Here is a 24,567-nt window from a genome sequence, read left to right on the forward strand (position 1 = left end):
TCTGGTTTTTTCGTTGACAAATTTCAGTCCTCTCGATGCGCGCATAGGGGTATGACGTTGACGTTTAGCCGCGTTTAAAAATTGACAGTTGCTTAACGTATTCGTGTGACCCCACACAGGTGTTGTGATTAAACCAACGTGTTGCCTTAGTAAACAAAGAGTGCATCAAAACTTTTATTCACAATTTGAAAATAATGCTTAATTGATACAAGTTTGTGCGAAAAAACCAGAATGACTACTCCACAGCCTGTCGGTGTTGGGGATTTCGTCCTTTTGGACAAAATCGACTTGGAGAACTTTATGCAAAACTTGGAAATCAGGTACACTTTATCTGTACCCTTAGTGCTAAATTTAACTTGTATTATTTTATGTTTTCGGAAATAGTCATATAGTTGTCAAGAGTACTTTAAAACTTATTATGCTGAAATGAAGAAAGACTTACCTACTTCCAAAAGTGTTTCATGAACTGCTAGTGTTGAATAATAATTAGCTCGCATTGGAATTTGATTATTGTTAACTGCTTCAAGCTTACCTGTTGCATTTTTTTGGTTTGCTATTAGATCATTTCTGATAAGATTAGATACGCTGATTTTGCCCGTTGCAAAATTTTATCTATCTTTCATGAGTGGGACTGAAGAATGTTCTCAGGAGCGGTTTTTTCTTATTTTTTCATTAATTGGGATTGAAATCACTGTTATTGAATGTTTTTTTAGCCCTTCTTAAGGTTTTAAACACAATATTTTGTTGTTGGTCGATTAACATTAAAAAGTAATCTAGATTACCTAATTGAATGAGCTATTTCGGATTTCTTTATTAACTAAAGCTACTTATTACAAATATGGTTTTCCATTTAGGTTCTCCCTTTCAAAAACAAGATTATTATGCGCTTTCCTAGTTCATTTCAATTCTTTTTGAAATGTTATTTATTTTTCTTGCGAAATTCTGTAGAAGCTATCAATTAAACAGAATCAAATCTCATATTGAAATAGTTTTCTTCATGAAAATCTTATTAGGGTAATAAATAAAAGCACGAATAAATCTGGCAACAAGTTATATTGAGGCATCAGCTATTTTTCGCGGGAAGTTGCAAGTCAAAAGAATGGCACGATCGGGTTGATGGCATCGACTGCAGGCCACAGGAATTAAGCACAAAATAAAACAAAATAATTGCTAGGCGTGGGATAGTGTTACGAATAACGCGATAAAATCATGAAGCACCGTTGCCAAACTTATCTGATTTTACCCAAAATCGAGTTCTGGCGATTGAACGTTTTTAATTTGGGAATAAACATTGCGAATTTTATACTATTTTTTTTTTATTTTTTCGTCCTACATAACAGAATAACTCAACTATTGATTCCGAAATCCAAATAAAATAAACTCTCAGGTCAACTTTTAAGGTTGAAACATTGTGGTAGAAAATATTTCATTAAACCACCATGTATGGCGTTCCACATACCTACCTAGTTCAGTTCTGTTTCCTATATTCTTCTTTCGTTATAAATTCTGTTGTGAAGGCTTTTTTTTTTTGTTCATTTCCTTATGTAGCTGAATATTTATAGCTGAATCCCGTCTTTCCGGTCCAATTGATATAAGACGTTGTTAGTTGATTGGGATATAAACTTTTGTTTTGTTTACGACATTCTTTAGGGGCTATTATCTGCAAAACTTGAATTATATCGCCTGAAATTGACCATCACAATAAAATTTATGCGGTACTAAATCCTTCCATTATGATATTAAGGTTGACGCGTTCGATTTTGGAGCTCCCCAAGGTTCGGTTTTGGTCTCCACATAATACTTCAATTTTTTCGTTTGTTCGTGCTTTCCGAAGGCTTTGTGGTCATATACTTGTTTTGTTCGCTTGTCATTTTCAGCGTTTAATTTTCATTGTCAAAAAATGGCCATGTTAAGTAGGTTTACGGTGTAATAAATGTTGGTGTTGTGCCATTTAGACAAATGATTCGATTTTTGCGCTTCGCTCCGCATTGTTGTGCTCGCGGCTGTCAAAATTAATGCTCGACAGCGGAATATAGGTCTCATTGATTTATTCGAGAGTTTCATTATTTCCAGACCCCAAAATCGTTGTATCTCGCGGTTTAGAGAAGAAAAAAGGGTACGGCCATATGAAGATTACGGAGGTGCCGAGAAGACAGACGGATGTTGAAAAACGAGACACTTAAAGTCGAAAGAGTATAAATTTAGTTATGAGAGCTGTCAAGTGCACCAGATATGAGTCTTACGTTCGTGCCGTTGAACATAAAATTGATTTTATTCTTGACAGAACATCCATATACCTTTCATTTTGAAATGACGATATCTTTTTCGTATCCATCAGAACAAAGCCTAAATAAAGGATTTTCCAATAAGAGGTTTCATTTTGATATTAAACAAATGAGTGTATTTTAAGAAAAATCAATGGATGTTTATTTCTTTGTGTTGAATAGTTTGAAATATCTCAGTGGCGTACCATTTTTTTCTTTTAAAAAATCGAAAGCATAATATAAATAGTCATTTTTTAAGAAAAACTTTAACCCTATATTTCTATATACAGTTATGTGGTCTCTCAATTGTTTATTGTTGAAAATTAATGTGACGGCAAAATTGGAGGTGATACTTGAAGTGATCTCGAAGCCTTCCTTTGGAACGCCAATGACACCGTTATTTCAGGTGTTGCAAATTAATAATTGTAACCGATTGATGGGCGGAATTAATGAACATAGAAAAGTTAATACGTTCTATTACTTGTGAAATGTACCTAATGCATCGAAACTTACGAAATCTCGTATACGCGCAACTTTCAACCGTCAGAGTTGAAAATCTTTCTCTTTTCGTTAATGCGATCGAAAATTAAGATTTGGAAGATTTCACATTAATCAATTAACCTAATAGCTCATCTTTATCTATGGCACGTTTCTATCTGTGTTCACGGTTCCTGGAGCATAGACAATGATTTAATGCAAACAGAGTAAGGTTTGAGATTTCCTCTCAGAGTAATGAACATACAGTCCATTCAGGAATTATTGACATCCCGGGTGGCTTTGGAAAATCGAAATTAAGTTGGTACTGGCTCATTCAGTAACATTTTGAATTGCAGATTTCGGGTTGGCATTGGAAATGTCATTGACAGGAGGTTAGATTTCAGTTTGTTTGTGTTATTGGTTTTGATCGAAGAAATTTTGAAACTTAAAAGTTGTATCAATTTCAAACACACATTGTTTAGTTTATTTGAGTATTTCTCACAGTACTGTTTGAAAAAAGAAGAAGGCAAGTCATTACAACCTGGATTATTAGTGGAAGAAAACCTGTGCAATACGATTTCACCTTCAAAGAATCATTGAATGATTTGATTGTTACCAAAAGCAACCGATATATGGATAAAATTTGACCAAAAAGCATCTGGATTTTAATCAATCAACGTCAACATTACATAAACTTAATTGGTAAAAGTTCAAAACAGTTAATAAAAGGAAAATTATTATTGATGAACAGAAAAATATAATAAGTTGAGTACGATTTTATGGTAAATACAGAGAATATTTGCAACAAAATGTGAAATTCATTTATCTGGAGGAAACTTGGTTTTTTGAAAATGGCAGCATTATTCAACAGTGAACTCTAGAAAGAAAACAAAAAGTTTTTCAAGTATATTCAAGGGTAAAAGTGGAAGGATTACTATTTTGAATGATGGACATTTGGATTTTCACCTGGATGTTTTGTTTTGACAGTGGTGATCATGAGGATTATATAAATCTATGAAGAGAGAATTATTTTATAATTGGATTACTAGACAAAGTCTTGGCATTGCATCTATAGTTTATTTATATTCAATATTGAAATTAAGTATTGTTATATCTGTTTTTTGTTCTTCAATGAGTAATCCAAAAATCTAATAAATTCCAATTGCTTTATAGAATTTTTACTGAGTATTTAATCGAAAAATATATCCAGAAGAGTAACTTCAAGAATTTCTTCACCTCTTACCCACTTGAAGATAATAATAGAATGCAATAATACAATTTTAAAATTCACAAATTAAAAATAATTTCATGCAAAAATTCTTTAAGTGAGTGAGTTAAAGCTGTTATGGGCAAAATAATTTATGTAATTTAATAGAAACTAGTATAAAAGCATTTCAATAAAAAACAGAAAACTCGAGTACAAATAGTACCTATATTTTTCATACAAGTTTGATCAATCATTCATGTCATGAACAGTTTCAATAAATGGTGACTTTAGAAAGTAATTTACACATCGGCTGATAAATTGGTTCCAATTTTGAAAGTTACAGTACAACTGTGATGTCAAAATTTTTGATATACTAAATGGTTTCTTTGAATTTTATTTCTGTATTATTATCATATGGCTCTTCCATTCACTAAGCTACACTATTTAAATTTATCAACCAGTTTTTTCTGTTTTCTTCACCAGTTTAGACACCACAGTTAAAATGATCCATAAGAGTTATTTGATAAGAATTTTGCAAGCAGGTTAGTATCCAGTGTCCATCAGTAATGCAACAATTTTTGAAGAGCCTTTGGTGAAAAGGAATATGCATATTTTAGTGATCTTCAATGGGATCTTTCATGGGAGACTCTTAAATGAATAGATATCTCTTCGTTGGATTTCCTTGGAATGAGATAGCATTTCACTATATTTTTACGTTATATAATCTGAATTTCAATTTATGAAATCATGACTGTATGCGTCCCTTCGTAATAATCGTAATTACGAAAATTCAGGATCTTTCGGATACAAAAATGATGAAAATAATTTAAACTGGTTATTTCTATGATGAACCATAGCAATTTTTAGTGATATTTTTGTAACCAGAAATAAAGCCGCGACTAGACGTTCATGGCCTACTTCGATGTCAATAATTCCTGAATGGACTGTAGATAGAGGAAGCATATTATGTCATTTTCAGTAAGTAAATTTTGTCCCCAACATGAACTATCAAATTTGGCATGAAGCGCGCTGAAATGAAAACATATGTGATAGGATATTTCACTCAATTCGTGAGTTTCTCCACGAAGAACGCTCTTCTTATGTCCCATAGTGAATCAGCGTTTCACATTAACTCAAAATATATTGAAATAAATACATAAATATATCAGAAATTCAGAAAATAAACTTCAAGCAAGCCAAACGACGTGAAACAACCGATGACACTAGGAGAGCAAAAGTTGCCAAACCTTGGATTTCAGAAGGTAGATACAGAAAATAATAAATATTCTGCTCATTATAAATTCGAAAATTAGGAAAATATCGGATTCCAAATATTCAAATTTGCATATTTAATATTGAATCACTCAAATAAATATATTTCATTCAATATAATATGCATTCATAATGATATAGTAAAATTGTGGATTTGAAAATAAATCACAATCCGACAATATAATCTAACCATGTTGGAGACATGTAAAAATTGCGTATACTCCCTCTATCTATGTTTCTTACTCTATGGATTTCCTCGAAGTAATCGATCATAGAATTTCAAGAAAGTCGACTTCACACGTCAGAATCAATATTTTCTCTACCGTTTCCGATAAGATCGAGTCATTTCCTAACTCGGATATTGAAGTGCTATGATTCATTCATCTGTTGAATCGCGATTCCGTAAAATACACGCATTTCGCATAAGAGGCGCATGCTGTAAAACTAGCAGGTCGACCACGATTTGTAATACCATAACAGCATAACAAGTTGTTCATCTTGATGAGTCACTTGCACGCCCATGACATCACAGACGGGTCAAATAAGAATTGTTTCAGTAAATTGTCTCGCCAGATACAAAATTATCATTCTTGGGTTTTGAGATTTATTGTTCGAGTTGTTGGTGGTTGTTGACTCCGAAAACGAGAAATATGTTTGTTGTGGTTTTGGATGCGTTTTAGAAGACGGAAATAATTACTGTTAATGAGATTTCGATTTTTTTCACGAATGCTTCAAACCTCGTTTCTTTCATGTGAACAGGTTGTAATTGTTGAATTTTGTTCCGTTCTATTATATTTCTACAATATTCTTGTATTCTATGGATATTCACTTTTTTTTATGGTACTATCGAAATATTCTCTTGTTTTTCTGCAAAACATCGCGGCAATTCCTCATTTTACATTATAAATTACACACGCGAGCATCAACCATGAAAAAGGCTACAATAATTACAATGGAACGATCGGAGTGTGAAATACAATGCCCGACAAAAGTGAGGTATATAAAATTTGAAGCGAGAAAACGATAACATCATTTTTGCGTTCAATTTCAGTCTTTTTTTTCAGTCCAATATAAATTTTAAACTATAGTTGATCGAATTTTTGTTGAAACTTCCATATATCTACTCAAAACTCAACTGTTTTTAAACAGCTTATATTCATAAGAACCGGGTTCTCGAACAAATTGACAGTAAAATAGCGAGAATTTGTTAAAATTCACCGAACAAGGTTCAAACAGTAGTTTTGTGAAATTAGAGAAAAGGCTAATCAAATGTAGGAATTTTAACGATGCAATTGTTTCAAGGATACCATGTTGATTGCATTTGATGCAATTTGTACTAATTTAACTGGGTTGATTTATTGTCATAGAGTTATTTGTAAGATCAATCAGTTTATGATTATAAATGGTTTTCCAATAAGAGGTTTAATTTTGATATAAAAAACAGTACCTACCTATGTTTTAAGAGAAATCAAATGGATGTTTATTTCATTGTAAAGAGGAAGTTAGGCCATTAATTATGGAAAACGATATCAGCTAAATGGCCGCTACGTTGCAGCATTATATCCTTTTCATGAATTTTCCATAGCCAATTCGCACATTTGAGGCTGTATATTCTCGATAACTTCATTGAATCCTTCTTTAGAGTCTTGGATCGATTGTGGAGCATTGATCTTTCACGTGGCCCCAAGGAAAAAGTCAATAGACTTTTTCTTGTGATTTAACACCTTTATAAAGGTGTTGAGAAAATGCTTCATGAAGCCTCAAAAGTGCTTTAGTTTGCAAGCTGTGACTGCAAAATTTCCCCCATTTTTGTAGATAATTTTAATAATAATAATATAATAATAAACTTTATTTAGCACTCGGCTATTGAAAACAATACAAATGTAATCCACTAACTCAATTAAATTCTTCATAAATATAACTCATTAAATATTTTTTTAATTCTCTATAATTATTACAATATTTGATCTTTTCAGGTAGTTTATTGAAGATAACTAATCCCCTGCTAAATGTGGATTTATTCATTAATGTAGTATTAACTTTTTCTATGTAAAAATCATCTCGACGTCGTGTTTTATAATTATGTATCTCCTTAGCAAATTTTAGGTTTTCACTCAAATATTCAGGTAACATTTTATTCCTTGCTTTGAATATTAAATCTAATGTTCTATAAATAATCCTTTGATTGACACTCATCAATTTCAAACAATTTAACATATTTTTATGGGAGTTCTTTTATTACATTTCAAAATAACAATTTCATTGCGTTGATGAAGAGTATATCGTTCCATTTTCAATAATGGCGTAGTTTTCACTTGTCAAATGTCAAAAGATGACAGCTGCCCAGATAGCGGGTCAAAATGAAACCTCTTATTGGAAAACCCTTTAGGACCGGAAGGGTTGATCGTAATACTCTATGATTCGATTAGAGCGATGAAATTTAGTTAATCTTTGTTTCAACAATCCATCAATGAGCGTTTATTACGTCAACCTGTTCGAAATGAATACCTTCCTCGTTGTTCTTGTAGCGATTCAATTATTTTCGCGAAATGCTCGTTAATTTACACTTTTCAGGTTAATAATATGGGACCGCGCTTTCTGTGATTTCAATGAGAGAACGGACAATGCTTTTTAACGTTCATTAAATAATAACGATATCGTTGTTAATTGAGAAACAATTTCTTCTGATGGAAGCACCAGAACGATTTCCGTGTATGATTTCACTATCGGTATCACATGGTGTGTTGCACGTCTATATATATTCATCTTCAATTATGAACCGGCCGATCTTAACAATTAACTTTCCCTGTTCAATGGTTTTCTCGTTTTTTCCTGTTCCATAATTAATAGAACCGATAGGAGTGGTACAGGAATTATATTCTTCTAGGACGCTAATTGATATTTCGGACAGAACACATATATTAGGTCGATTGAAAAGTCCCCGGTCTGATGCACAGATGGCGGTGCTAGTATTAAATCCATATGATTTTTAGTTAGTACCAACCTTCAAACGATACGTGTCAAAATTTGACAGCAGTCCGACCATTAGTTTGGGAGATATTGCGTTGTGAGTGTAGCTACTTTTGTTATTTAAAAAAAAAGGAAAGAAAAGAATTTCGTGTGCTGATAAAATATTGCTTTTTGAAGGGAAAAAATACAGTTGAAGCAAAATCTTGGCTTGATGAAGAGTTTCCGGGGTCTGCACCAGGAAAATCAACCATCATTGATTTGTATGCTAAGTTTAAACGTGGTGAAATGAGCACCGAAGACGGCGAACGTAGTGGACGCTCAAAAGAGGCTGTCACCGACGACAAATCAAAAAAGTTCACAAAATAATATTGATTGACCGTAAAGTGAAGCTGATCGAGATGGCAGACATTGTGAAGATATCATCTGAACGTGTACATCATATCATTCACGAATATTTGTACATGAAAAAGTTGTGTACAAAATGGGTGCCGCTCGAGGTCACAATCGATCAAAGGCAACAACGTGTTAATGATTCGAAGCAGTGTTTGAAGCTGTTTGAGTGCAATAAACCTGAATTTTTGTGTCGATATGTGACAATGGATGAAACATGGCTCCGTCATTCCACTCCGGAGTCCAATCGACAGTCAGATGAGTGGACTGCACACGATGAACCTAATCCAAAGCGAGGAAAAACACAGCAGTCAGCTGGCAAGGTTATGGCATCAGTATTCCGGGATGCGCATTGGTATAATATTCATTGATTACCTTCAAAAGGGCCAGACCATCAACAGCGATTACTATTCAGCGTTATAGGATAGTTTAAAGAATAAAATCGTTAAAAAACGCCCCCATTTGAAGAAAAAAGGTGCTGTTTCATCAAGATAATGCCCTGTGTCATAAATCAATGAAAACAATGGCAAAATTGCATGAATTGGGCTTCGAAATGCTTCTGCATCCACCGTATTCTCCAGATCTGGCCCCCAGCGACTTTTTCCTGTTCTCAGACCTCAAAAGAATGCTCGCTGGAAAGAAATAGCGCTAATAAAGAAGTAATCGCCGAAACTGAGGCCTATTTTGAAGCGAAAGACAAATCGTACTCGAAAAATGGTATCGAAAAGTTGGAAGATCGCTATAATCGCTGTATCGCCCTCGAAGGCAACTGTGTTGAATAATAAAACCGAATTTTGCCAAAAAAAATGTGTTTTACTATGGTAAACCGGGGACTTTTCAATTGGCCTGTTACGGACGTCGATTGAATTTCGGCCTATATTGAAATTTTAACATGTAAACGAGTTATTTCGAAACAGTCCTCCCAGTTCTGTTTATAGTTCGAGTATATTTGGATTTCAACCTCGCATACATATTAGAAAGGATTTTGACGTAGTCTTCGCGACCCTTTTATCTATGGTCGAACATAGATACGTTCCGACCACAGATATTCACGAGGATTCCATTTCCCGAATTCCGTTTCAAGATTTCGCTATCGCGTTTTTCGCCAATTACATGACGCGAATGTAACGACGCGTGTTTGACCGTATATGAATATGTGTTTCGGTTACGTTATCGTCGTTTCCTTTTTACAATATTTGTAATACGTGTCAAGGTCGTCGAAATTATGCCGTTTGCTGGAAAATTCTCGTTTGAAATTCGTTCGTTAGCGACAAAAATCGATCTTTCCATCACCACCGGTGAAAATGGATAACGGGAAGATTCTCCGTGACGTTTAATCATAGACAGGAAGTAAGGTTGGCAACGTTTCCGAGAAAAACACGATTCTTCGATTAGGAGTGACTTTTAGCGATAAGTCGGCTATGGGAAATCGCATCAATTTCCTATGGATGGAAAGCATCGAGGGGATCGGCTCGGAACACAGACGTTCGTGTTCGGAGGATCGTTTGACCCATAGAAAATAGGTCAATGAATGGATGCTTTTTATTTAATTCTATGGTTCGTCTATTGAACCATAGATCTTGTAAGAAGAATTTGGGATCCTTTGTCATTTGATTAGGAAATACGCTCTATTAGTGTGCCATTTTTGGTTCTCCTGTCAGTTTTCGGAATCCAAACAAATAAATTGTCATTCAAATTAGTACGGTGTCTTTGAAGGAATTGGCTTATTTTCATAAATAAGAGTATTTGAGGAACGATTTCAGTATTAATTGATAGGCAGAAGAAACGAGGTTAATACCAGAAAGTTTAAATCCTGTGTCATTCCCCAGATTTTGTATAAAGCCGTGTTTATTAGTTGAATTTCAAGTTCGAACTTACTGGCATTAATCTCGATCCTTCTGTCTATCAATTAATAGTAACATCGTTCCTTAAATAATCTTATTTATCAAAATAAGCCAATTTCTTCAACGACAACGTACTAATTTGAATGACAATTTGTTTGTTTGGATTCCGAACACTGACAGGTGAACTAAAATGGCAGTGTGTGACGTCATCACTAATAGAGCGTATTGGGAATTTGTAGCATAGAAATAGGTTAAGGAATCGTTTCTTCAGATGCTATTATTTGAGTTCTATGGTTTGTTATTGAAACGTAGGTATTTTTTGAAGTTTTGGGGTCTTTTTCATTTAATCCTTCTGATTGAATCATTTCAATAGGTGATGTTACAATGAAAATTTAGTATTATTTAACAATAAAGGGGTTTCCAATAAGAGGTTTAATTTCAATACTGAAACAACAGGTATATTTGGAAAGAATTTAATGAATGTTTATTTCATTGTGAAGAAGAAGGTATGCCATTAACGTTGCAAAACGATATCAGTCAAATAGTGCCAAAATTGTCGTGAAAATCAACCTTCTTGTGAAGTTTGCAGCTTTTTCCTCTATGAAAAAAGGAATTTTAAATTTTCTTCTCGTTTCAGGTTCAAAAATGGAAAGATCTACACGTATATCGGCGAAGTATGCGTCTCGGTGAATCCCTACAGAACAATGAACATTTACGACAGCACCTACGTAAATCAATATAAGGGTGAGTACCAATTAAAGGCGTATTAAAAGGTCAACGCAGATTGCTGGGAGACTTAAAGGTCGAATCACTGAGGCACAAGGGATCTGTGATCGTATTACCGGCTATTTTCGGTTCGTACCTCAGAGTAATAAACATAGATAGAGGGAGCGTATGTCATTTTCAGTAAGAAAATTTTGTCCCCAACATGAACTATTAAATTTGACATGAAGCGCGCGGAAATGAAATCATATCAGTGATACGATATTTCACTCAATTCGCGAGTTTCTCCACAAAGTACGCACCTCTTATGTCCCATAGTGAATCAACGTTTCATATTAACTCAAAATATATTGAGATAAATACCTAAATATAATCACAAACTCAGAAAACAAACTTCAAGCGCGTCAAACAACGTGAAACAACCGGTGACACTAGGAGAGCAATTATTGCCAAACCTTGGATTTCAGCAGTTCGATACAGAAAATAATAAATATTCTGCTATCAATTCGACAATTAGGAAAAATATCCGATTCCAAATATTCAAATTTGCTTATTTGATCGGGAGTCACTCAAATAAATATATTTCATTCAATAAAATATACATTCATAACGATATAGTAAAATTGTGGATTTGAAAATATATCACAATCCGACAACGTAACCTAACCATGTTGGGAACATGTAAAAATGGCTTATACTCCCTCTATCTATGTTTATTATTCTATGGTTCGCACTAAGGGAAATCAACGAAATTCCGGCCTAAATAAAATCAATTTCATAAGATTCTGTGACCACCAGTCGATTCGACCATTTAGCACGAAGTTGAACGTGTTGTTAGAAAGTGATCACAGAAATTTAATTTCGATGCTGTCAGGTTTTTTGAACGAGCACAAAGTGGTAATTGCTTCTTTTTTCAGGCAGAGAACTGTTCGAGAACCCACCGCATATCTTCGCGATAGCTGACGCTTCGCACAAAGTAATGAAACAACAAGGAAGGGATACGTGCATTGTGATAAGCGGAGAATCCGGATCTGGAAAGACGGAAGCATCGAAAATTATCATGAAATACATCGCTGCCGTTACGAACCAAGGTGAAATGTTTCTCTATGCTCGAATTCCACAGACGAATGAAATAACGATGTTTTTTTTCAAGGTGGTCTTAAGGATATCGAAAGGGTAAAAAACATCCTGATACAGTCGAATTCGATACTGGAAGCGTTCGGTAACGCAAAAACGAATCGGAATGATAATTCTTCCAGGTTTGGGAAGTATATGGATATACATTTCGACTTCAAAGGAGATCCCATAGGAGGCCACATCAACAAATACCTGTTGGAAAAATGTCGAGTCATTTATCAGCAGAAAGGAGAGAGAAATTTTCATTGCTTCTATCAGGTGAGGGAATTTAAAATGTCATAATTTTATTTTCCGGTGAATCTAGGAACATAGAACTTCAATGCACCTGTCTATAGTCGGGAAATTCGATTGACGTCATTCAATTTTGTTTGAGTTCATGAATAATAATGTAAATATCAAGATAACAATTCTGAGCGTTGTAGATTTGAGAGAATTATCTAATCTTTTCATCGATTATTCTGAATTTCGCATGGCAACGCACTCAAGTATAAACAGCATTGAAAATAACAATACCGGAAACTGGGAATCATAGAATATGAACGTTCAGGCGTTTTTTTGCGTCTAAACTCTCCGTTCAAATGTGACATCATAAATCAACATTAATGTAGATGAATTAAAAATCGATTATGTTCATATTGAGAGTCATTCGAGGTATTTCCAGAAAATTCAACCTGATTTAATCTAGAATAATAAGATAAACAAATTTATCATTTCAAATCTTATTAATAATTAAACCATGAGAATTATTTCAACAAAGACTCTAACAATTCAATTAGGCATTATGTATAACAGTCACAACAGAAATGCAGTGACCCAAGAAACGGAAAGAAGTAAACAATCAAGTCAACCTTGAAAAATTCCTTGCTTCCCACAGTTTTTTCTCAATGAAGACATTAACCCCTTTTTTCAGCTCCTTTCCGGATGCACCGAAGACACGTTGAGAAAATTGAACCTGTCCAGGAACCCCGCCGACTATTTCTACGTGAAACAAGGCAACGCAACCAGGGTAAACACGATAAACGACAAGAACGACTTCCGCGACGTCGCCACCTCCATGAACACGCTCGATTTCACCAAAGAAGAGCAGGTAGGCGAAATAATCTGAGATTTGCGGAAATTTCCGGAGATCTGACAACGCCGCACTGTCCAACTTTTCCCTGAAGATCAGGAATTTTCCGACGATCCGGCAACGTTAGATACTCCCCGGAAATTCAGACATTTTCGGTGATTTGGCAACGCCGGACAGTACTTAAAATGTCCAATCAGGAACCGTCAAAGTCACATCTCTCCTGGAAAATTTCGGTGATCTAAAAATTCTGTTCTGGTGCTCTTCCCTAAAGATCAGGATTTTTTTTACATTCCGGCAAATCCATCCAGGATATCCAGAAATTTCCGAAGATCCGACAACGCCGGACCGTCGAACTTTTCCCTGAAGATCAGGAATTTTCCGACGATCCGGCAACGTTGCATACTTCCCAGAAATTCAGATATTTTCAGCGATTTGACAACGCCGGACAGTCGTAGTAAAAATGCCGAATCAGGAACTTTTTATGATCCGGTAAATCCCGGTAAATTCAGATCAGGAATTTTTCTACATTCCGGCAACTTCGAATCCATCTCGGATATCCAAAAATTTTCGGCGATCCGAGAATGCTGGAAATCCGAAAGTTTTTGACGAATGTCCGCTTTTCCCTAGATATCAAGAATTTTCCGACGAGCTGGCAACGCCGCCGCAACGTTGCCAGCTTGTCGTTTTCTTCCCTAAAACCCCGTATTTTCGCAGGATTCCGTCTGGAGGATAGTGGCGGCCATCCTGCACCTGGGCAACATCGAGTTCTCGAATCTGGACGACAAGTTGGCCGTGAAGAACAGCAGGTCGGTGGAGTACGTGTCCTCGCTACTGCGCGTGGAGCGTAAGGAGCTGGAGAGGGCGCTGTGCGAGAGGGTTATAGCGGCGAGGGGCGACATCATGAGGAAGGAACACACTGAGAGCGAGGCCAACTACGGAAGAGACGCCTTGGCGAAGGCTGTGTACGATAGGCTCTTCGGTTGGATAGTGGAGAGGATCAATTCGGCCATATCTGTGGACGACAGCAATTACCAGTACAAGTACAAGAGCTCGCTGATCGGCGTGTTGGACATATACGGGTTCGAGATATTCGACGATAACAGCTTCGAGCAGTTCTGCATCAACTATTGTAACGAGAAGTTGCAGCAGCTGTTTATCGGTGAGCCCATAACCTCAACTAACCTTAGTCCCAGCTCACCCAACTCGACTTAATCTTGATTATTCAGCCTAACAACCAAAACATAACCTTTATCGTGTGTCAGCTCAATCTAACCTAACTTGATCTTGACATTTGCTACTCAACCTAACCTATACTGAATAAACCTTTAGATAATCTCTTATGGCTTTCAGAAATTGATGTGTTAGAATAGATTAGGTAGATTAAGGCTGATCACTCTGACAAAGTTCTCAAAATGTGTTCATGTCCCCTGAAAAACGTTATTCAACAAAACGTAACCTTAAACCATTTTCCAGAATTGGTACTCAAACAAGAACAGGAAGAATACAACAGAGAGGGCATAGAATGGCAAAACATAGATTACTTCAACAACCAAATAATTTGCGACTTAGTCGAAGCCCAGCATACAGGTAAGAATACACACCGTAGCTCCGAAAATTGGTCTAACCTCATTCCGATTCTTCGAAGGTATCCTGTCTATAATGGATGACGCCTGCAAGATGACTGCAGAAAAAGTAACCGATGAACTGCTCCTCGAGAACATGGACAAGAAGTTGAAGGGTCACGGACACTATTGTTCGAGACAGTTGAAACCCGCCTACAAACAGTTACGGCATAAGGTGAGAGCTCCTTCTATTTGGGTTGTCATTCATATATTTTTAGAGCGCCCTCTGATGAAAAAATTAGGCTTTTCATCCCCGGGTCACTGATTGCATCGTTAGTAAGGCTATTCAGTGGTTCCTGCCTTATACACCTCCACATCTACTAGCCGAGAACATAAATAATCTTTTCAATGGCCCCTAATTATCTGATTTTTCTTTCGATTCTAGATTGACTTCCAAATAACCCACTACGCTGGCGAGGTGACTTACTGCATCAACGGTTTTCTGGACAAGAACAAGGACACCCTGTTCCAGGACTTCAAACGGCTGCTGTACAGTTCGCAGGATAAGAACTTGAGGGACATGTGGCCTGAAGGGTCTCAGCACATTTCGGAGGTGGGTAAACACCTTCAGCCTCGACCTTGAACCTCGAGGAAGGAATGTGATAAGTTTGTTCTTTTTTAGACGACCAAAAGACCAGCGACGGCAGGAACGCTGTTCAAGAATTCCATGCAGGAGTTGGTGAAGAACCTGCTGAGCAAAGAGCCCCACTATGTGAGGTGCATAAAGCCCAACGAGATGAAATCTGCTTCGGCCTTCGACGATGAGAGGGTGAAGCACCAGGTCAGCTATTTGGGGTTGGTGGAGAATGTCAGGGTGAGGAGAGCAGGTTTCGCTTACAGGCAGAGATATGACAGGTTTTTGAGAAGGTAAGAGGGGTGGATTTGTTTTGAATAGGTTATGTTAGGTTAGATTTGACTGTTTGCATGAGTTTTTTCTATTTATAATTATAGTAATCCTTGTTCATTATTTTTGAGAACAAAGAAAACAATATGGCATTACAAAATCAAAATAGCTGTTAAATCCTTTTATTATTTTTTTTCTAAGAATTGAAATCAAACGGAATTTAAAAACGCAATTTTGTCTAGTTCTTATCGATGTTTTGTTGCAGGTACAAAATGATTTCCCAATTCACTTGGCCCAACTTCCGGTCTGGCCTGGACAGGGACGGGATCAAGATAATAATGGACGAAAGGGGGTTCAGTAAAGACGTGAAGTACGGTAAAACGAAGATCTTTATAAGGTCCCCAAGAACCATTTTCGCTTTGGAAAGTGCGAGGAACGAACTGATACCAGGCATAGCGACACTAATTCAGAAGACTTGGAGAGGTGAGGAACGCTTTAGAAATTTTCAATCAAAAACGATCGCAAAAAAACGCTTTCATCGATAGGAAAGAGGAAAATTCATCACAGAAAAACGCCTAGGTCTTCACATTCTTTAACGAATTATAAAATGTGTCGCAAAAAAACGCCTAGGCCTTCATACTCTATCACGCATCATAGAATATGAAGTCGTGGGCGTTTTTATGTGAATATCTTTCCGGTACATAATTTGACATAGACTATGCAAATAAGACGTTTTTTTGCGGCCAGCTTTCCTCTTGAATTTGAATTTGGCCTTATAGCATCTAAGAATCATTTACTTTTGGCTTGTTATTTTCTTCTAAACCTAATCTAACTATGTAGAAGGCCTCTAAAGCTTCAATGGTCCATAAGAAAGCATCCACTTGAGGAATTTGCAATTATTTTTTGAGATATTTCATTTTGAATCAAAAATCTACTTTGTTTTCCAGCTTTATCTTCTGCATATTGTTGAGGTTGTTGTAGGTTTTGCTGGGTCTAACTTTATCGTTACCTTCCAGGCTATCGAGCGCGACAGCACTACAAGAAGATGAAGGCCGCCATGGTCATGATCAAGGCCTACCGCATGAAGAAGACTCGCTGCTACGTCAACGCGCTCCACAAGAAGTTCGCCAACGCGAAATCGATGAAGGACTATGGAAAGGGCGTGATATGGCCGGCTCCGCCCCTTACCATGCGAGACGCCACCAAGGTGCTTCGGGCGATGTTCAACAGGTGGCGCGCGTACATGGTGTTGAAGAAGATACCGCAGGTGCAGTGGCCCGAGATGAAGCTGAAGATAATGGCGGCGAGCGCTTTGTTGCACAAGAGGTCGAACTGGGGCGTGGCCAGGAAGTGGGAGGGCAACTACTTGAGCAAGCACTCGGAGAATATAAACTATACGCCGTTCAACGACGCTGTCAACAACCTGAAGAACAGCCAGCACTTCAGCTCCGTGCTTTTCTCGGCGTTCGTCACCAAGTTCAATAAATTCAGCAAGGTGAGCGTTGGAATATCTCAATACGCTCTATTAGTGATGACGTCACACACCGCCATTTTAGTTCTCCTGTCAGTGTTCGGAATCCAAACAAATTGTCATTCAAATTAGTACGTTGTCGTTGAAGCAATTGGCTTATTTTCATAAATAAGAGTATTTGAGGAACGATTTTAGTATTAATTGATAGACAGAAGGAACGAGGTTAATACCAGTAAGTTTGAATCCTGTATCATTCCCCAGATTTTATAAAAAGGAGTGTTTATTAGTTGAACTTCAAGTTCGAACTTACTGGCATTAATCTCGTGCCTTCTGTCTATCAATTAATATTAAAATCGTTCCTTAAATAATCTTATTCATCAAAATAGGCCAATTTCTTCAACGACACCGTAATAATTTGAATGACAATTTGTTTATTTGGATTCCGAACAGGAGAACTAAAATGGCTATGTGTGACGTTATCACTAATAGAGCGTATTTCTTATTGGGAAGGTTCGTCGCGAAAAAACGCCTTGGCTTTCATATTCTATGATTTTTCATGATGTCGCCTTTAGAAGTACATTTCGTTGCGAAAAAACGTCTTGCTGATTATATTCTATGATTCGTCATGGAATATGAAAGCAGTTTTTTTGCGATGAACTTTCCGTCAAGATGTGACATCATAATTCCACTTCTTGTAGATTAAATTTGTCGGTAAAAAGGGTTTGATCTTCATATTCTTTGACGAATGATAGAATATTTCTAGCAAGACTTTTGCAGCGAAATTTCCAACGATACGACAATACGCTCTATTAGTGTGACGTCACACACCGCCATTTTTGGTTCTCCTGTCAGTGTTCGGAATCCAAACAAATAAATTGTCATTCAAATTAGTACGGTGTCGTTGAAGGAATTGGTTTATTTTCATAAATAAGAGTATTTGAGGAACGATTTCAATATTAGTTGATAGACAGAAGGAACGAGGTTAATACCAGTAAGTTTGAATCCTGTATCATTCCCCAGATTTTGTAAAAAGCCGTGTTTATTAGTTGAACTTCAAGTTCGAACTTACTGGCATTAATCTCGTGCCTTCTGCCTATCAATTAATAGTAAAATCGTTCCTTAAATAATCTTTTTTATCAAAATAAGCCAATTTCTTCAACGACAACGTACTAATTTGAATGACAATTTGTTTGTTTGCATTCCGAACACTGACAGGAGAACCAAAAATGGCGGTGTGTTACGTCATCACTAATAGAGCGTATAGAATTTGTCTTTTATAAGAAAGTTAATCGCAAAAAAACCCCTTGCTCTTCGAATTCTGTGGTTTCTTATGGACATGAAGAACAAGGCGTTTTTTTGCGATAGACTTTCTAGCAAGATGTGACATCATATTACCACGTCTTGTATAGGAAAAAATCAATAATTTTTTAAATTGAGATTAATTCTGATTTCTTCATTTTCCCAAACACCCCATCCACACCGATTTTGGTCCTAATACGAGTGATATGTAAATGAAAGTGTCAATGAATGAACTCTTCAATTTTATCAATATTTGGTGAAAATTTCTCACTTTAATATACGATTACCTCTGTTTTAGGTGGCCGAAAGGGTACTTCTAATAACAGACGTGTATATTTTCAAATTGGACAACGTAAAATTCCGAAATATGAAAGAAGGTGTTTCGATTAAAGAACTAACCGGCATAACAGTTAGTCCTGGTAACGATCAACTCATTGTTCTTCACTGTCCTGGTGGCAACGATCTTGTGGTGTCGTTACATTGCGACAGTCAAGAAGACAGGATTGGAGAACTTTTGGGAATAGTCTTGAGCAGATACGTACAGTGAGTACGAAAAAAAAGTTTTTATCACCTTAATAACGATTTATCTGGGCCTCAAATTAATGTTATTGTTTTCACAGATTAACCAACACAGAACTACCAGTTAACGTTAGCAAAACAATCTCTTGTTCGCTGGGCGGTAAGAAGAAGGTGATAAACATTCAAGTAAGTTCAGAAGTGACGGCACCCACATTCAAGAAAGGTACCAGCAACACGATAAGTTACCTTCTTCCACCAAATTTCGCCATAGTGGAAAACGGTAATGGAAATAATTATATAAAATGTTGATTTTATACAAGTGGAAAGATTTCGGTAGGTATATAAATATATATATTGTTTTTTTTTTTTTTTTTAAGAAGTAATGTATGAAGCAAAATGTGATCTTTAAGATGATAAATTGAAATATTTTACATACTTCCTCCAGAATTTATTATTGATGGAATTTTATTTATCGTTAAGTACAAAAAATTCAATTTATATATATAATTTTTCTCGATGGGAACTCGGAACTCAATTCGTTGTGAGTTTGTTGGTTCTTCTCGTTTATTGATATGTTGAGATGTTTTATAGAGTTATTTCTTCAGTTGTTGGATATTTCCTTGAAATTCTTTTACGATTCCCGCATTTAAAGGTGATTTTAAGATTCTATCTAGTGCCTTTTTTTGTCGAAAAGATTTTTAATCTTTGAGGATTCAATCAGTATGTGGAAAAAAGTCTGCCTTTTGTGTACTTACTAATAGGTTCGCGTAATAACAGTTAAATCTATCGTATTTTTTATATAGTTAAATCGATGCTTTTGCTGTGTGATTACCGCAACAAGAGTATTTTTAAACGGAAAAATGATGGTTGTCGATTTTTGTACATTTTTAATGTTATTTTAGATAAATTGGATTTAATAAGTGCCATTGTTGTATACATTATTATTGTGCCTTATTAAATATGAAATATTAGTGTGATTTCATTTGAATCATAAGGATTTTGTCTATTTTCCTATTATTGTTCCGCATCCTTTTTCCTTTTCTAATTATTCAAGTTATGAGTGAATACTTCAGCAGGCAAAGAAAGGTAAAGAATTTCACTAGGTTCTAATGGAAAGAAAAGCAGAAAAAATATTGGAAGCCGGAATTTTTGAGTGGATTTCAATAAAAAAGTTACAAGAATGAAAAATCTTGCGGCAGAAGTAAGTCATATTTCAATTCTTCAAAATTTTATATAACAAAAACATTTCAGGGTTTTCCTAGTAAGAAAATGTATGTGTTTTTAATTCCATCGTTACTAAAGAATCAGAAATCAAAGTTTTTGGCAGAAAAACTATGAATTCTTGAAATTAAAAAAAAAATTAATCGCTGAGACCAAAGACATCTAAAGTCTATGTCTATACGCCCTATTAGTGTGACGTTACACACCGCCATTTTTGGTTCTCCTGTCAGTGTTCGGAATCCAAACAAATAAATTGTCATTCAAATTAGTACAGTGTCGTTGAAGGAATTGGCTTATTTTCATGAATAAGAGTATTTGAGGAACGATTTCAGTATTAATTGATAGACACCAGGAACGAGGTTAATACCAGTAAATTTGAATCCTGTATCATTCCCCAGATTTTGTAAAAAGCCGTGTTTATTAGTTCGAACTTACTGGCATTAATCTCGTGCCTTCTGTCTATCAATTAATAGTAAAATCGTTCCTTAAATAATCTTATTTATTAAAATAAGCCAATTTCTTCAACGACAACGTACTAATTTGAATGACAATTTGTTTGTTTGGATTCGGAATACTGACAGGAGAACTAAAATGGAGGTGTGTGACGTCATCACTAATAGAGCGTATTCGGGGCCTAATATTTGGAACATAAACAATCCCATATTTCTATGACCTTGATATTGTCGACTGTCAATCACCCCACTTTTGAACAAATAATTTCAAGTCAATTTTTTCAATTCTTGATTTATCAATCTAATAAGAACTGTTATCTTTTCGGCAGCGCCGAGATCATGATTTCGAACCATGATTTTCCAATGAATGAGAATCGTAAGAGTTGAAGGCATCTGCGTTAACTGAATTGTATGTAAATTTGTGTATTTCAGTTTCCTGTGGGTTCAAAGTGAAATTTTGGATTTCTTGTTGATTGTTTGGTGTTGTATCTTATCTCCGCATTGAGTTCAACCTTCAAGATAATATAATTGTTTCTACTTGTCATTGAAATGGCTTTCAATACGGGATTATTGGTACTAACAAATTTAAAACAAGTAGGGTCTGTTTTATCTTCTGTTCAGCAAAAGGTGTCTAGGATTTTATATATACAACTTTTTAACGCTTTATCCGACAATACAAACAATATCCAGAACAATTTCGTTTCATCCCTGCCCAAATATAGTCAGGAAATTCATGGTGTTTATGCACAGGTAAGTGCTATAAAGAGTCTCACCTTGGTTTTATCTCACATAAAAATGTTATTGCTACTGTTTACTCCTTTTAGAAACTAATAGGATTTTTCGGTAAAATACAATGTTTATTTTTCAGGCTGCAAGACACTGTAAAAATTTGGATGTCAGAGTACTTCTTTCTGGTCTAAAGTACAATAAACCGGAAATAAAGACACAAAACCCAATAGATGTCGTAATTTTCGATAAGAATTATAATAATGCTGATATACAACAATTTTTGAATGAGAGGGTCAATACATTAACTCGAAATTACAAGATTTTAACTTTGGACAATGTACAAGAACACAATAACGAAGAATTGAAGTTTGGAGGATTTGATGATAATGTAGAGAATAAATTATTCAAACATGGGGTTATAGGAGGTACATTTGATAGGTTGCACTTAGCCCACAAGTTTCTATTGAGTGAATTGGCAATAAGAACCGAATCTAAAATAACAATAGGAATAACAGATGAAGAAATGATCAAAGGTAAGTTTGATCCCATAAAGATATTCTATTTCTGTAACTTGGGTGTATTTTTTAGGAAAAATTCTCAGTGAACTGATTGAAAGTCTTCCAACTAGGGTGGATAACGTGAAAAATTTCATGAATGATATATGCCCTGAAGTTCCCTGTGAAATTGTTCCCATTTCTGATCCATTTGGACCTTCTATTGTTGATCCTACTATGGATATGTTAGTTGTTAGCAGAGAAACACTCAGAGGTGGCCATAAGGTCAACGAAGGTTAGTCTGTCAGCTGTAAAAGTCATTCCATCTTGAAAATCTGCAAAATTTTAGTGCGTCAATCAAGAAACCTATCAAAACTCTATATACACCCTGTGGATCTGCTAGAAGAGCCGAATTGTGGTCCGGAGGAAGAGAAAAAGATCAGTTCAAGTACTGCGAGGATGAGACTGTTAGGAACACTCCTAAAACCGGTGAAAGTTAACAACAAAATTCCTTCAAGACCCTACGTTATCGGATTAACAGGTTAGTGGAAGTTGATCGATTGGTGCTTTGGAAATGACTGAGGTTTTTTTTTTAGGAGGCATTGCCAGTGGCAAATCCGGCGTTTCCAATTGGTTTGAAGAGTTGGGGGCTCTTGTAATAGATGCTGACTTAATTGGACACGGGATTTATAAAAAGGGTAAACCTTGTCACAAACTGTTGGTCGATAAATTTGGAGAAGGAATTTTGGCTGAGGACGGAGAGATCGACAGGAAGAAGTTGGGAGCTATTGTGTTTAGAGATAGGGTGAGTTGATTTAGTTTGTTTTTTTAAATCTGGTCTTTAAACCAATCAACAATGTATATAATTTGCAATTTTTTAAATTCTCGGAGTAGGTTCTTGAATCCCGCTTTAAAGTTCGTTAATGAGAAAAATCCGACTAGCAGTTTCATGAATATGGTTCAAAATTTTGTGTTCCTATTAATTAAAGCCTTGTGAGAAATTTTGTTTTGATGACCTAATCACAACCTTATGAATTTAAAGAAGAATAATGAAACATTACCTAATATGTTTTTCTATGACCAAGAAATCGACAGTGTTGAGATTTATGGTGATATGAAATACTAATATCAAGCCTGGTCCAAAATTTCGATCTGTCAAAATCATCAGAAGCATATAAAATTCAAGAATAATATTAAAAAAACTAAATATTTATGTGATTACTGATTCAATCGGGTTGAGATTTTGCCTGTACATAAATAATAACCACTTCAAGCTTTGTGCAAATTTTTATGTTGAGAATTATATAAATTTCAAGTAGAAAAAAGAAAAAAATAACCGAAATTTCCTTTGGCCACAAAACCAACAGTGTTGAGATTTCAGGTTTGAAATTTCTTTGTGTTGGCCTCCTTGAATTTTGCTTTGGTGATTGCTATTTTTTTTCTTAGTTCTCACTTGATGGAAATTCATTATAAATAAAATAAATCGAAGTACCTTCCACACATATTTTAATTTCTATGACAATTTTTCCTCCAAGACTGACTTTTTGTCAGACAAAATATAATCTGATGAAGCCATAGTTTTGCCGTAGACATCGAAATATTTGTGGAAATTATTTTGTTTTGTTTAAATAATGAATTTCCATCAAATGAGGTAAAACAGACTTTGCGGAAAAGAGGTTGTCGCAAAAAAAACGCCTTGGCGTTCATGTTCTATGAGGAATCATAGAATATGAATATCTGAGCAGAAAGTCCGTCGCGAAAAAACGCCTATGACGATTCATAGAACTTATATACTCTATGATTCGTCTTAGGCGTTTTTTCGCGACAGACGGACTTTCTGCTCAGAAAATAATATTTTATGAACGCCAAAGCGTTTTTTCGCGACGTACTCTTTTACACAAGATTTTTAACTGACTATGCGTCGTCGAAATTGGAAAGGAGATTTGAAAAATCTCTCAATAGACTATTCCTCATTCCACTTATCGATTTCAGAACCAACTGGAGAAACTGAACACCACAGTATGGCCGGAAATGTTGAAAGACATTCTGGAAATCATCAGTAAAGCATCGCAAGATGTTGTTATAATAGATGCAGCCATTTTACTACAGGCCGAGTGGCAGAATCACTGTCATGAGGTGAATATTCGAATTTCCTCTAATCAATTATTTACCTAACTTAGAAATTCGATATTCAGGTTTGGACAACTTTAGTTCCTAAAGAGGAAGCTGTTAAAAGGCTTATAGAAAGGAACGGTATGAGCGAGGAACAGGCCTTGATGAGAATCCAAGCGCAGCCTTCTAGTACCACTTATGTGGGGGCAGCCAATGTCGTTTTATCCACGTTGTGGAGTAAGGATTATACGAGAATGCAGGTTCGTCGAGCTTGGGATCTGTTGAGGACTAGGATGGAAGCACAAGCCAAGGAAGAGGCCTGCCCTTGAAAAGCATATGTAGGACCAAAGTTTGTTTAATATGTTTTTGTTACACAACTTTTTTTTTTGTTGGATTTTGCAAGTGGATTTTATACAGTCGTTAGTGTTGATTAAAGATATTTTTAGATAAA

At 35.7% G+C, this 24,567-nt stretch overlaps 2 protein-coding genes across 2 annotated transcripts; both read left to right on the forward strand.

Annotated features, from left to right (window-relative positions):
* Positions 1-44: 44 nt before the first annotated feature.
* Positions 45-20,102, forward strand: LOC123681846 (unconventional myosin ID). The gene is made up of 14 exons (XM_045620160.1): positions 45-320; positions 11,062-11,168; positions 12,065-12,238; positions 12,301-12,542; positions 13,195-13,371; positions 14,068-14,512; positions 14,827-14,940; positions 14,999-15,150; positions 15,361-15,528; positions 15,598-15,842; positions 16,085-16,302; positions 16,836-17,314; positions 18,888-19,132; positions 19,210-20,102. The coding sequence occupies exons 1-14, from the start codon at positions 232-234 to the stop codon at positions 19,415-19,417; spliced, it is 3,063 nt and encodes a 1,020-aa protein (XP_045476116.1). The 5' UTR covers positions 45-231; the 3' UTR covers positions 19,418-20,102.
* An 897-nt stretch (positions 20,103-20,999) lies between these two features.
* Positions 21,000-24,567, forward strand: LOC123681851 (bifunctional coenzyme A synthase). Its single transcript, XM_045620170.1, has 8 exons — positions 21,000-21,157; positions 21,214-21,531; positions 21,650-22,043; positions 22,099-22,299; positions 22,354-22,545; positions 22,601-22,809; positions 23,997-24,140; positions 24,200-24,567. Exons 2-8 carry the CDS (start codon positions 21,331-21,333, stop codon positions 24,443-24,445), a joined length of 1,587 nt encoding a protein of 528 aa, XP_045476126.1. The 5' UTR covers positions 21,000-21,157; positions 21,214-21,330; the 3' UTR covers positions 24,446-24,567.

The sequence above is a fragment of the Harmonia axyridis genome, chromosome 6 (genome assembly GCF_914767665.1).
Source record: "Harmonia axyridis chromosome 6, icHarAxyr1.1, whole genome shotgun sequence".
NCBI classification, from domain to species: Eukaryota; Metazoa; Arthropoda; class Insecta; order Coleoptera; family Coccinellidae; genus Harmonia; species Harmonia axyridis.